We start from the raw sequence: 15,163 nt of genomic DNA on the forward strand, positions 1-15,163 counted from the left end.
CGTTTATCCTAACCGCGAATAGTAAACCCAATATTAAACACGATAAACAACTCCTAGCGCAATAGATTACACTGTATACAAGGACAGAAGGTGCCAACTCATCGAAGCAGCGTGGCGATAATTTAGAATTCCCGGGATTAATCGAGAAACAGGACTCTGTCGCAATAATGCTGCGTCGATACGTTTGCAACGTCTGCGTAACAACGTAAAACGTCATCAAATTAGAAACACGTTATGATTCTCGCTAACAGCAATAGCATACAGGTGCAATTGTCATGGGTTCAAATGTACGTGGGTTCAAATGTAATGGAACCATTAGCATATTGACATTTTTGAGAAGTAGGCAGGAAGTTTGATGCATATCGCTCGCAGTAGAGTGACTATGAAACTACACGTGAAATTGCTTTGGAACCATTGTGACGTAACGAGCGTAAAATATACGTCAAACTTATTATGTCAAACGTCACGTTAACGTTCGGTTAAAGAGTTTTACCTGAAATTCCCAGCCCTCATACCGGGGAAAATTGTTCAACTGGTACAGATTTCAAACCATTTTAAATTTAAATTATATTTAGGTATTCAGTATTTACTACATAAAATTCCAAAATACTGCAATTTTGGACAAAAAAGCTGTTTCAATTCATGTAAGAATGTCTACACTCTACAACATACCTCTAAAAACAAAGTTAGCTGTCCTTAATTTAAAAGTAAGCACAAAGAATAGCTTCCGTAAACAGGCATATCAATTTGTTCAGTAATAACGTTGACTTAATTAAGCCAGTTTACTGAAACCGAAGTGAATCCTATGGATCGTTTTGTTGAATTGTTTTTGTTTTCATGACCGAAATCGTTTTTGTCAACTGCTGAATCAATCTCTGCCATATTTCAACTGATTAGGAATTGAAGTATTCCATGAAAATCTATTGTTGGCTGTTGCTTTGTTTATATTACGCTCTTATTTTATATCATTGCGCTACTGCATGAGCTTCAATATGATCTATTCCCACAACGGATGTTCTAATACTAACGCAGTATGGTCAAGTATCTTGGTGCTCAACTCCATTGATGACAGTCTGTCTGCACATGACATATCCGGCATATCATTGAATGTTACAAAACAAATAAGGCGAATATTTTTCACATGTTTTAAACCAGGTGTGTACAACCTTTAATATGTGAGTGATAGATAGAGATAACTAGGTGAGACCACAAGCCGCACTTTTATTTAACATAGGCTATCTAGTAGTCGCAGGCACAAAATTGTTGCTTAGTTCACACAAGTTAGCTGTTAAGGCATTGTAAAGTCATAGGCATAAGTAAACATAAGGTTTAGGCTGTTGATTGGCGCCAGATGCTTCAAGTCACTTCTTTGCTCTTTCTTTATTGGCCTTAGCTGCTGCCTTGGTTTCTTTCACATTGCCGTAAGTAATAAATTGGACTCCGGTAGGAGTTTCGCAACGCAAAGGGATTGGAATTGCTCGCACGTACCAAATTAAATTAAATTGGAAATTCGTATCGCGGGCCGCACACCATTCAAAATTGGCACTTCTCCGCACGCCTGTTTTTAACAATCAAGAAGGCAATTAAAGCAAAATATCTTAGTATTAAAAGACCTAGTAAGTTCGTAACTCACAATTCAACTTTCTAACGTTAAATGTGTATAAGAGAACAAAAATTCATCAAATAAACAGATGGATGTTAGTTGATGGAAACAGCTTTAACTTTTACTAAGTCTCCAGTTGGTAATATGTACTCAAAAGACTGACAATAAATTAAAGCTATAAGAATACAAGGATTAACATTTTTAATATTTTTAACGCGGCTGATGTGTTTTATACAATCGGAGGTTACCTGCCGTGAGTGATTTGACGCAGCATAATTTGTGATGCTGGCTGACAAAGCCCGACAAATCAATATATTTATATTAATATGTTTTACGTAAAATCCAAACTGCATTCAATCATTGTAAATGTATTATCGTATGTAATTATTTGAATATAAAACATTCTTTAAAAAATAATCTGGTATCTAGCAATTGTAAAATCCACACCTTTCCCATAGATGCAATAAATAGCACTTAATAGAGAACAAAGAAAAAATGGTACATATTGCCAAATCCACACGCAACAATAAATTAGGATATTTTTGATTCGAGTGTTATATTTTTTATGACGAGCTATCTCAAATTTTACAACTTCTAATTTATAGCCTCTCAAATAGTTGAACATATAATGTTAATCAATAGTGCCAATTTTTAGAAAACAACAGAACAAACAATAGATGTTTGATACTGAGCTACGGTTTCCCAAATAAAGTTTTAGTACGAAACTTGTCACTAGCTTGAGTTTGGAACAAAATAGATCATGACTGACAAGTAAGTGTACTCATTAAAAAATGGTCAATTAAATTATGCTACATAGATGATTATTTACTCATAAACACTGAGAATTTAACTGAATCAAACGTTCTAGCTGACATTTCTTGACTACAAAATCATAACGATTTCATTCCAAATTTAAACCATGCAACAAGCTCCCTTTGTCTTTCACATTCTTCGATGTAGTTTTCATGTACAATAGGAAACTGAAAAACAATAAAATAAATTAGAGATATACATTTATTGTTTAGTGGATTAGACTTAGCTAAACATAAAATGATGGAATGGTCAGTATACAAATGAATAATGGGGTCACCGCAACTGACTGAAATTGTAAATATATTGCTACTGCCGGCCCATTCAAAAAATTGAAATTTATAAAGTGGCAATAACGTACATTTTTTTACGTATATCTGCCTATTACAGTGTGAATTGGAGATACTGATTTATGAATAAAGTATACACGAATTCCTATTTATTACTCCTTTTTGTTGGGCTTCCTCAAGTATGTGTCTGTTGCGAGGACCGTCTTTTGCGCAAATCACGTATACTCTTCGTCCTTTGCTGCTTTTTAGTGAATTCGCTTCAAGATAAAGAAAAGAATGGTTTTCTTTTTATTCGGCACAAAAATATTGTTTTGAACACATAACTACTTAAATAGTCTTGAACAATAGTTTAAACACTGCTCAACATAGAATAGGTTATTTTGGAAGATTCATGAAAACATTTTAAAATGTAAAATGGAATTTACTTTACAATAGTTGTTCTGCATTAAAAAAAACACTATTTCAATATTAAGATCGTTATATGTCGGTCAAAAAAGAGACTTTATATATGCATTCGTGATAACGTTTATGATCAATAAAAAAGTGTCTCTCGAGAGTCTGACGAGAGATACGCATTACTAGATAACATTTTGCAACCACATAAAACTTGCACCTCCTTTTACGTGACGGTTTTGTGGACGTCAGTTAGATTTTGTGTCTATATAGGTGCTGAATACATGACACACTGATGGCTGTGAATGATCTATTGGCATGATATAGAAGTATAAAACTATGTTCATAACTATACCTGAAGTTCCACCCAAGTTATGAATTTTGCTTTCCAATTCAGTCTTATTTGCATAAGACTCAGCAAGTACAAAATGAATGTTTTCAAATATCCTGCGTTTTTAAACATATTGTGGGTAATATTTGGTGGATAGGAAACACAACATCGTGGTTACAATATAAGACCAATTGAGATTTAATTTGAAATTGTAGAGATATTCTACTGAAGTCTTCAGAATAAGTTTTGGAATAACAAAATTGATTGGAAAATTCCTACATTTGTGATGTTTATCGCAAAAAGCAAAAAAGAAAAATAAACAACTTGATGAGTTTCCTATGCAGTAACTGACAAAATATAATATAAGCTATACAGTGAAATTTGCAAACGTGGCGTTTACAGCGATATATATCTTTACATTGTAGTGAGATTTCATTGAATGTTTCATGAAGAGTTATATAATCAGAATAAAAAGGAAACTTCAGGAAATAGATTTGAACCGACCAATTGCTTTAAAAACCTATACAAACCTAAATAACTAAAGTTAGTAATAGTTTCACGAAACATTTACCTACCACGTTGGTACGTTATCATCCTGCAAAATAAACAAAATGAAGTATTACATATAAATAAACTCACAAAAATGCCATAAAAAAATCATTACATACATACCTCTAATAATTCCATCTGTATTTCCTCATCGCGTTCTCCGTAAATTGCATTGAGAACTTCCGCCATACGTGCATAGTTTTGGGTCCTAGAGAATATTTCGTATAGATAATGAATATTAATAAAATAATTAATACACCCACGCATCAAAAAAACAGGCTGACAGAGAAGAAATAATCTAACTCCTATTTTCACAGTCACCAGTGAAACTAAACGGACTTAAAAATACATCAAAAGTATGATATATATTCTAAATAAAGATGTGAGATAGCTTGGTGATAGATTGATGCAAGGTGCAGGTTTCTGAACTAATTTTAATCCTAATGAATTATTGAAAATTCCGAAAAATGGAAGGTTATTTGAAAAGAAAAATATAAAAATGAAATAGGAAAATTCCCTAGTGCGGTGTTAATATAGACATAGAAATTAGCCCACTCACCTCGCGATTAGAAACGAGTACTATGAAGTCACTTCCTCTAGTAATACCATGAAATCGTAATACAACTCTGATGAGGTTTTTACTTGATTTTGAATACGAGGTATTACCAAATGTATTTGATCCTATGACTATACAACTGCGTATTTTTCATAAATGTAACATCTATTTATGTCCTTATACGACTGGATTTTATGAGAGGCCGATAAGACTGGACAGCCAATTTTCGTGCAAATAGAAATACAAAGATTACATTATCTTGTCATATAACAATTTAATGACACCTCCCTCCCAAAAAAATTCCTGCACACTCTACCGGATAGAGTAGACGGACTTGAGTAAACATATTTTTCTGGATTGAGTCGCCCTCAACCCGTATTTTTGTTTTGTGACAAGTCGAGAAGCAACTCAAATGTTTATTTTATCACAATATTCAAAATCTAAAGTAAGAAATGTAAGTGCAATAACGAATTTTGTGTACCCTTTGGTTAGCGATGTTTTACGAAGACGGGCTTTTGCGTCGATGAATACCTGAAATTTAAAGAAATTAAAATCAAATAAGTAACTTGATTTACATTTTCTTCATTAGGTTCGTTATTCCTCACTATACAACGTAACATTATTATACTGTATTATATGGTTATTTCTTAGGTGGCATAAATTGCATTTGAGTTTTCTCTTGAATAGGCGTTTTCACGCAAATTTTCGTCTGGTCCATATGTTTTAGTTTGGTAAACTTTGGTTGGAGTTTACCTATGGTTGTATCATCATTATGCAAGTTATAAACACTATATATACCTTAGTTATTTCAAATCAGTTCGTCGCGGCAAAAAAATATAGTGGCATAAATAAACCATTTTTAACAGTACGAGCAATTATGTTACCACAGCATTATTTGTTGTTTTTGGTCAAAGAATGTCTTCGTTGTTGGGCAGATTGGCGAAGTTTGATTAAGTATTTTTAATATAATAAGGCATTGAATTCGTCTTTATTTGAGGTTTAGTAGTTCTGTCAATGTCCAGGGAGTAGTTTCATAGTTCCTATGGTATTAAAATGGAATGTCGGCATGAGTCTTCCGTTGTTTATGCAGCGGTATAGATGGTTCAGAGTTGCAGAGAGTTACTATAGTTGGTTAAGATCGCCTTACTTCGGGATATTTTTTTTAATATAGAATAAATTTCAAAATCCCTATACATTTATACATACATACTACAATTCTTTATAGTCTATGTTTTACATAACTGTTCGTCCGTAAATATATACTACTGTTCGTCACTGTTCCACCATTCTCGTCAGTAACGCCATTGCCGCAACATACCAATATAGCTTGTACAGTGTACATGGGCATAACCAGAGTAGAAAACTTTTAAATTAAGAACTCAAGCGAAAGTGCCATGCATCCGGTTTTGAAAACTTGGTGCACAAAATTTTGCCTCTTATTTATATTACCAGAAATCAAAAAAAAATACTCAAACAATCTTAACATTAAGCCTAAAAACAAGCCGTTATCCGACAAATATTGAAAGTAATGTGATTTTATACTCCCTTGACCATATATCCCACGGCACCTATTGTTCATATATTGTTTATGTTTTTCAGCGTTTAGGATGGGTTTAAAATGACCAAAGCCTACTATTTACGCCGCGCTTATTGTTATGAGTAGAATATGCTTTGTCAAATATTGTCTTTATTGTTAATATTACTGTATTACTTCTCTCATAGATCAATCTCCCATATTTCTGAGTGAGTGCTCATGACCTGCAATTACTTTATGTAGAATATGTATTATGTTACTCACCTGCCGTAAATCGTTTAATTCATCGTAGATGTTGTGCTTTTCTCTTAAGCCCGATACTCCGCCGGTACCAGGACACTCATTTTTCAATGCTGAAGAGATTGCAGCAAGTTGAGAAAAGTTGTCTCTAGATAAACAAATATTTGTTGTGGAGATAATATATGCCGACAAATTTTAATTCATGTTGTATAAAAAAAAGTATGATAATGTGTCATACTCAGATTTCAGACATAGTGGTTATATTTCAAAACATCACAATTTTTGGATGAATCATGCATGAAACCCGAATATATATATATATATAATTAGCTGGATTGTTCATGGGACATATTAACCTGTCCCATTCCCATTCCATGAGATTCCCATTGGAATAAAATTTAATAAAACTTAGGTTAAATCTGGGTTTAGCGTCTACTAAATAGTACTACATTTACAAAGAGACATGCAAAACAACAAAATTTACGGACTCTGTCAACTTTATATTCATAACTATTATAAATGTGTCCATCAGCCCCTTCACGAAGTATTTTGTTAATGCTAAATACATTTTGCTCTTTATAACTATTAAGAGAGTTATGCTCAAATATATGGAATCGAAGTCCATAACAAATTGTTTTACCATCATTTTCTCCAAAATCATACGGTTTTCGTGTCCCACTTGTCCTATGGGAAATACAAATGTGTGTTGTCCCATGGGACGTTCCCATGGGACGTTCCCATAGGAATTTCATCCACATAGACAAGCCTGATATATACGGTAGGCATCTAAGCTTGCAAAATGCCTTTGCTTTCGAAACACCAAAATGTTCCGAGGTCATTTTGTCCAGGACAATTAAAATACTTGAAATACAAACAACCGTGGGAAAGTTAAAAATGCTAGATCGCTTTGTATTATGCAAAGTTCGGAAATTCAGTTTATGTATGTGTACATGGTAAAGGTAGCTTTTGGGCACAAAACAACAAAACAAAATGTACAGACAGACTTTTATTACATTATGATGGCATGGATGTATATGCCGGTGTTATCATATTAGACAGCAGGTAAAATGGATAACCTTGAACCGACGAATATTTTGAAAACAATGAATTTCTACAAGTAAGTATTTATACAGATCGAAACCCAAACAATGAAAAACTCCAATGTGAGTAACTTTTTGTGATATTTTTACTTGTCACATACCCGCTTTTGACTAGCACTGCCTGTCTTGCTGTCTCCAAGTGAGATTTGAGTTTATGCAAGTATTCATTCATACTATACAGCGCAATTTTGTCACCGCATACAAGTTTTTCAAATTGTTCTGATGCATGTTCAATTGACTGCAGCTTGTCCACAGCTATTTTGTTAACATTGTTGCTGCAACCGTAATGCAGCATTTTAAATAAAATGTGTTTAAACAAATATAAGAAACAGTAAATTAAGATAATATAAAATTGTTTTGAAAAAAATTATTCATGGTTTCTCTCACCAAGTTTGATTTTGTGCTTCTTGAATGACATCAATCGTATAATTCATGCAAGTCATTTGCACATTTTTTACCAATGCTTGTTTAGCCTGCTGCCAAGAATCTTCGGTCTGACTGTTTTTGGATGTAAAGAAATAACTAGACTCAGCATAAGCTTGCGTTTCAGACCCGATTGCTTCAATGACAAAATAGAACAATTTTCAATAAAAACAATGTGTAATTAACGAATATATATATATAGTATTGCTGTATTATAATGTTCAGTAAACTCGTTGCCTTTTAACGTAAATGCCAAATACCGTGTAGATTTTATAAATTTTCACGAATTATATATCTGCTCGACTGCCCGATATAGGTATATGTAAACTAAATATTAGATTTCGTACTGGATCAAATAACGAGCTTCCCAGCAGATTTAAAACCGGTACGAATATCGTTTGAGTTGATCGAAAATATTTGGCCAAATTTTTTTATTTATATGCCCAAATTAATTTACATACTACTATATTTCATAAACGATGTTGTTTCCATATAGTTCGGTTTTGGGCCACTGCGGATAAAAAATACTACGGCATGTATTCTATAAATATGTAGCATTTTTCTTGATAACAATTTTTATCGGGTTGTTATGAGTAATCACATTGTTGGAATTATTTCATTTGTGATTCAAAGTACCCAAAAATCTCAAATGAAAAAATCGATCGTATAACATTCGCATTATAAGTAATATTTTCTTACCTTGAATTTCACACGAAGGAAGAGTTTTAGACATAATTTCATACAAAGTTGAATGGGAGAATGTAATAGTGTCCTGAAACTCCACATTTGCTAAGTTTTCATCCAAGTAAGAAATATGCGCATTCAAAATAATTTGTCCGTGCAGCATCTGCATAAAGTGTTTAATTCATTTTTTTTAAATTTCTTCATTGAAGGGTATTGGACTGTTGCACAAAAATTTGATTTTGACCGTGTGACAAATACCGAAGGAATTGGGATATTGTTATCCTAGACTTCACCAGAATGAGTTTAACAAAATAATTAAAGCTTTGATATACGGGAAACACAGAGATAACAGATACAACTTTTATTTGCGTATCAATTTGAGTGTCTATCGGAAGCCGCAGAAATCGCAGAAATTCGAGACCCGCTTTGGTGCTTTGAATAACTTAGCCTTCGTGCAAAATTAAATTTTTTTATAAGATTTTATCATCACAAATTCGTCCATGTCTTCGTCAACGACACCTGTCATTTTCTACAAGCGATAAATTGTCAATAATCAAAGGCTTATGCAAAAACATGATCTCGTTAGATATACAAACTACTCATGTTTAGCTGATGTGATCTAATTCGATAGTTTTAATCAATATTTTTTATTGTGACTGAAGTACATTTATGAAGTTATAGATATGTTTACTCATACCGATAGCAATACCCCAGATCGAATCTCGAGATGTATCGGTATCGTTTTTGGCATATCATCCGGAAGAGAATGTAAAAAATATTCCAGATTGTGCATAGTTTGCCCCTGAAATAGAATATTTATAAAAATGAGATGATGTGGTAGATATTCATACTTACAAAATTTACGTTACAATCGCTCGAATCAAATATGTCATTTCATATGTCGTTTTTGAATCGTTATTTTAATATTATTTATGGGAAATTTATGATCGATATAGTTTCAAGTTGATGGCTCAAACTAATTTATATTATACTGGCATTGTATATAAAAGAGGAAAACACATGCAGCTAGTTTGGCCAGTCGGCCACCATTGGTAACAACACTTTATTTTATGTTCATTGAAAATAATCGAATTTTCCCCCTCTTTCATGTTTTAGAATTTTTGTCAATTTTCCAACAGCAAAACTAGTCCTTTGCCTTGGTGATGTATGTCTAAATTCATTTTATCCACAATGGTTTAAAAACGTTATGCAATGTATTTTCTCACCTCTACCAGGTGATCTTTTGAAGTTCGTGTTGGACTGAAGAAAACCTCATTATTTGATTGTAACCTTACACAAACATCGCTCACATGTGTCTTTTTCCTATTATTTGTAGAAATCAAAAACGTTTGAATCTAAAATCTATATTTGGAACCGCATAATTGAGAATCTTACGTCAATGTCTTTCTTGCATGTCTAGATAATGCTTGATATAACGATTAAAAAAGAATCGCATAACTATATGTCTATCGTTTCAGAGGGGCAGGTGACAAGAATCTGTATTGCCACCATGAACAATACTCGGAGTTTTTGTACTTGTCATTTACTTTTCAGATAATAAACTTCAACAAAATTTGAGCGATGCGATATTTTTAAATGTAATCTTCTCTTTTACCGCGCAAACCAAACAGTCATTCACTAAATGCTCAGAGTGTCTTGTGACGTACTTTAGTAAAAACGGAATCATCATTTCAACTTCAAAATCCTGATTTTCATCCAACCAATAGAATGCTTCATTGCTGAGATTCGATGCAATCTACAGGAAACATTTCAAATTTCAATTTATTCATCTGTCGTCTTTGATTTTCGTACCAAATCTATATATGAAATTCTCACTGATACAATAAGCTATATATATTTTTATGTGATAATTAGTGAAAAATATACAAAAATATATTTACCTCTGCAAGAACTTCAGATCTGTAATTGCCGATGGTAAACGCTGACAACGAAATACGATCTACATCTGGCATTGACGATTCAATTAATTTGTACTTGCTAATAATTCCTTCGGCATCTATTATTCCGCAAGTTGGTACTCCGTCAGTAAAAAGAATAATACTGGATCTTATATTGCTCTGTTGTAAAACATGTTCTTTTGCCCTGAAATGTACGAAAGTGTGTTTAATAATTCTTCTAAAACCACAATACTTCGGACATCAGCTCATATCGTCAAATAGGTTGCAGAAGAAACGGAAACATATTTTAGTTGAGATACGGAGGCTAAAAAAAGATGGCTATATTCGTCGTATTGTGATTTGCTGGGGATATATTAAATTACTTGTGTACAAAGCACAAACCTCTGGATTTCCTCGAGTGCTTTTGTCAAACCAGACTCTAAATTTGTTAAACCTCTCAGTTGAAGATGCAGTAAAGTTTTCTTCGCTGAATCCTACAAAATATTTTTAATACTACAAAATAGAATTTTTTTTACATCAAATAGGTATATGAACGTTATGCATTTTTCTATTTTCAATTGTAGGTTTGCCAAGCCAATATACCAAGTCAATATATATATTTGGGTTTCACAAAGTTGCTGGAATGTTTATAAACGTATAGAAAATTTGTCGCTTTATTGCACTACTCCAAGAATGTAACATTGTACCCCGATAAAATCTCAAGGAGTATTACGTCACATGAAAAGTACATTACCTTTCCATTCTCATCCATTTTTGTTATACCCATATCAAGTGTTGCATCTTTAGCGAAAGAAATTATTGCTAAATAGTCATCACTAGATAAGTATTGAATCATCATATGAGCAAACATCTATAAAAAAAACACAGTTTTGTGTTAAACTATATCCTTGTTTAATAAACTTTAAAAGTAATTGAATACAATATTAAGTTTTATACAACGCAATAACGCATATATAAAATGAAATATGGCCTATAGCCCCAGACGCGACCATTTAAAATCTTTAAATTAGAAGCAAGCGCATTATTTACAGTTTACGGTTTACTTACACATTTTTAGTAACATTTTTAGAAACAACTGACCTTCACTCTATCAAAAAGTGTGATGCTTTCACTTCCGACTGGTGCATCCATGCTAGCACTCACGTCAATAACAAGAACAAAACAGAGAGGAGTTTTGATGACATAGCGGGAAGGTGATTTGAGTTCGAGCGATATATTGATCTGAGCAGAGAAAAATTTACTAGGTATAGATATACTCAACCCTCAAAATGAAAATTGGGCAATTTTTAAAGCAGATTTTACAAACTTAAGGGATACGACCGTTGGTATGTAACAGCACGTCTTGTTATATCTTCTGGAATATCGAACAATAAACAGAAAAACTAATATCTTGCACCATTTACTAAAATCAATGAATATACAAATATACCTCATTATCTGAAGCTTGGCAGAAATATTTTGATTCCACTTTAGGGGATTTGTCATTCGATGTCGAAGGCAAAACTCTATGACGCTGAAACGAATTCATTGTGTGTCGGTTGCTCGAAAATTTCGTTTGCAAATAATATTACAGTATCAATAGGTGTTCCTTTATATGTAAAGTTTTTTCAACACCAAAGATAAATAATCAAGGTGCAATAGCTTTTCTAATACTCATCCATACCAAGCAGTGCAAGCACAGTGTAAATATTATAGTTCAGATGGCAGTACAGGGCAGAGATTCGAGTGAAGTACGTGAATCTAATACATAACTTGCCGTTTTACTTTAAATAACTTAACTTCAAACCAACGTTGATCAACGATTTTGTGGACGTTCTAATTCGGGACATTTGCTATCACGCTGACGACGACATATATGGAAAAATCTTTCAAATGCCCGAAGTCTATCAACCATTACGTTTAGATTAATATAACGGAACGGAAAAGCGGTCGCCCAAAACAACGGTACAGGACGCATTAGTATTAGTTCACCCTTTCGCAGCATGTCAAAACTTCAGCACTGTAATAATATTAAGTAGCATCGAATATCTTTGCTGCCCGTGTTCACTTAAGCGCTTCTATTAATGTTTACACAGATTTCGAAAAATATTGACAGGTTTTCGGTTCATGGAAAGCCAGTGGTCTTATGAGGTATATTCTTTCTCTTCTGTGTTGGTTTACGCAACTTCACAGTAAATATTTGAATAAATCATTTTAATTACATGAAAAAATGTGAGTGGTCGGTGTATTTACCCATCAAAATTGGGTGTTCCTCCTTCCTCGTATGATGTTTATTCTTTGAAATCACTTTCACTTTAATAAAAATCTCTCACGCATACAATGGTTCATGCAATACAGATAAAATACTTTCTCTTAACATATATATGTTATCAAAGTTGTACGAATGTTACTATATTCAAAACCATATTTATATGACGCGCACTGGGACAAACAAAATGCCTGTTGTGGTATATGATAACCATGCTGATATGACCAAACTAACCAGAAAATTTTTGGTCAAAGACGTCAAATGCATATTTGTTTTTATGAACGCAAAATTTATTATCATACACATTATCATTGAACATTTCTTGCTAGAATTTAGGAAGAGTTGGGCCCTATTTTTTGCGTGTTCTTTCCCCAATACTATTAAAGGTACTTTAGAGGAGTAAACCCACACTGACCCATTTAGAGGTCAAATAAGCACAGAGAGAGAGAGTGTTGCCCAATGTTCGTATAATGTAACGTTTCACAATCGAATTGAATTGAACCAAATACAGATAGAATGAAATATACACTGAAACCATAATACAAGTGTATTGCTGCAATCCCAAATTAGAACTGGAACTCAAGGAACATGAAAAACACTAATATTCCTAATTTTCGTAGAGGCAGGAATTCAATTTTCTCAACATACAGTGCGGCACTACATAACGTCTTATCGCGAACAAATCAACATTAGGGAAACAGGCTAAAATAACCTAGTTTTTATTCATTTAAAATACAAATAACACAAAGGTTTAAATGACAATAAAATTCAACATTCGCTGCAATGCAAAACATTCATTATTCTAATGAAACCATCCCAAGAATACAGCGCGCATCGCATAACGTCTTTTTGCGAATAAATCAATATCAGGGAAACATGCTAAAATAACCTAGTTTCTATTCATTTAAAATACTAATAACACAAAGGTTCAAATGACATTAAATTGCAACATTTGCTACAAAAGAAAACATTCATTTTCCTAAAGTAACCATACCAAGAATACAGCGCGCCTCTATACAGCACTCCCTGTTAGCGACGTTAAAGCATTAGCAACAATGTTTGTTGTTTAGTCATTAAACAAATATATTTACCAAACAAAATCCAATGGGGTATTTGACAAATCAAATGCATCGTTTTAAAACCATAGACTCGATAAGTTAAATAGTCTTTCAGATGTTCAATTTACAGCTTGAAGTTTATATGATATAAAAAACTAATTCGAAAACATTTTTTCAAGCCAAAAGAACACCAAGTACAACGCTCCATTCTTTGAATCCCAATTAGCAGTGCTCCATGATAGATTGTCACAGCTCGAGACAAAATAATTGATCGAACACCAAATTTCGGACTTGGTTATCATATTTATTTTGCACGATACAAATTCTAATACAGATTCTCGCGATATCTGAAATTCTGCTGGGTAATAAAAACTGGTTACTAATGGTATATTGGACAAACAGAGAAAGTGTGAGACATGCAAGGCAAGTTCTATTCAATCAAGAACATGAGTGAGATAAGTTGGAAAAGTGCAGAACAAGTGAAGAACTATTAATGCAATTGTGGGGGAAAAAGGAGAATTACTGGCCGCAGTTTGCTCAACAAACTAGAAAGAAACTAGATTGCACGGAAATTAGGTGAAAAATACGCTGTTAACTTTGCGAAAGAAATCACGATTGCTAATTTTACCACCATGCAAAAGCTTCCTAGAACTGCTTCTCATTCACCATTCACCATGCGTTTTGGCTCAAGTAAGGTTCCCTATGATAATGTGTTGCTTCGCTGAACTCACTACGGTTTCGCACGTTGATAAGAATTATGCTGTGATGGCCAATCGCAAAATTGTTTTATTATTAATTATTTTATAGCAAAATTTTGTTATTATTGCGCTTTTCATCTTTACTATTTTAAGTTGCTTTGCTCAAATATTTATATATAATTTGGATATGTCTAGTTAGCTGCGTTTTCGAGCACGTGTCTTCCAAGAATTGGTTTCCAGGGTAAAGCATTCAGGTTGTTGGATCTCCAGCGCCAATAGTGTCTATTTCTTTATAGCTGAACGTGTTGCACCTTTCCGTTTTTGGTAACGTCACAAACTTGCATTCCTCGCATATATGTTTTTTTTTTTATTATCTCTAGACCGAGCCGAGAAGGTTTCTGTCTAGTGAAATTTGCGTGTTTACATCGTTGTTGTATCGCCTCGCGTTAGGGCCGAAATTGTAAAATGTGCACAGCTAGTTTGCTGTTGCAATGCGTTTTTATACGGTATTTAGTATTAGGATGAGCTGTATCATATTAATTACAGTGGGCTAATTATGAATTCTTTCTTTCTTACATGCTTATTACTTATCGATCTTAAGATCGGTAAGTATGGTGATAGGTATTTGTCTGTTTGTCTGTTAGACACTTTCTTTCGTATGTTACTCGATATCTCACGAAAGCGAAGTTGAATTTTCTCTAAATTTTGCATGTGCATTCATCATATC

At 33.3% G+C, this 15,163-nt stretch overlaps 1 protein-coding gene across 1 annotated transcript; it reads right to left on the reverse strand.

The window, feature by feature from the left end:
* Positions 1-1,961: 1,961 nt before the first annotated feature.
* LOC120338009 (uncharacterized) lies at positions 1,962-12,014 on the reverse strand. Its single transcript, XM_039405930.2, has 18 exons — positions 11,862-12,014; positions 11,513-11,653; positions 11,166-11,282; positions 10,814-10,905; positions 10,415-10,616; positions 10,181-10,269; positions 9,740-9,836; positions 9,211-9,315; positions 8,529-8,676; positions 7,794-7,965; positions 7,508-7,681; positions 6,331-6,454; positions 5,014-5,063; positions 4,100-4,184; positions 4,003-4,022; positions 3,452-3,543; positions 2,860-2,960; positions 1,962-2,583 (listed from the first exon to the last, which is right to left on the reverse strand). The coding sequence occupies exons 1-18, from the start codon at positions 11,958-11,960 to the stop codon at positions 2,494-2,496; spliced, it is 1,998 nt and encodes a 665-aa protein (XP_039261864.2). The 5' UTR covers positions 11,961-12,014; the 3' UTR covers positions 1,962-2,493.
* Positions 12,015-15,163: the final 3,149 nt, after the last annotated feature.

The sequence above is a fragment of the Styela clava genome, chromosome 10 (assembly GCF_964204865.1).
Source record: "Styela clava chromosome 10, kaStyClav1.hap1.2, whole genome shotgun sequence".
NCBI lineage: Eukaryota > Metazoa > Chordata > Ascidiacea > Stolidobranchia > Styelidae > Styela > Styela clava.

Bases quoted from the DNA above. Each gene is read 5' to 3' on its own strand.
- LOC120338009 (XM_039405930.2), bottom strand. From the start codon at position 11,960: ATGAATTCGTTTCAGCGTCATAGAGTTTTGCCTTCGACATCGAATGAC. The intron at 11,283-11,512 runs GTCAGTTGTTTC...TTTTTTTTATAG, and splicing joins CACTTTTTGATAGAGTGAAG to ATGTTTGCTCATATGATGAT. The intron at 4,185-5,013 runs GTACACAAAATT...AATATTCTCTAG, and splicing joins AAAACATCGCTAACCAAAGG to GACCCAAAACTATGCACGTA.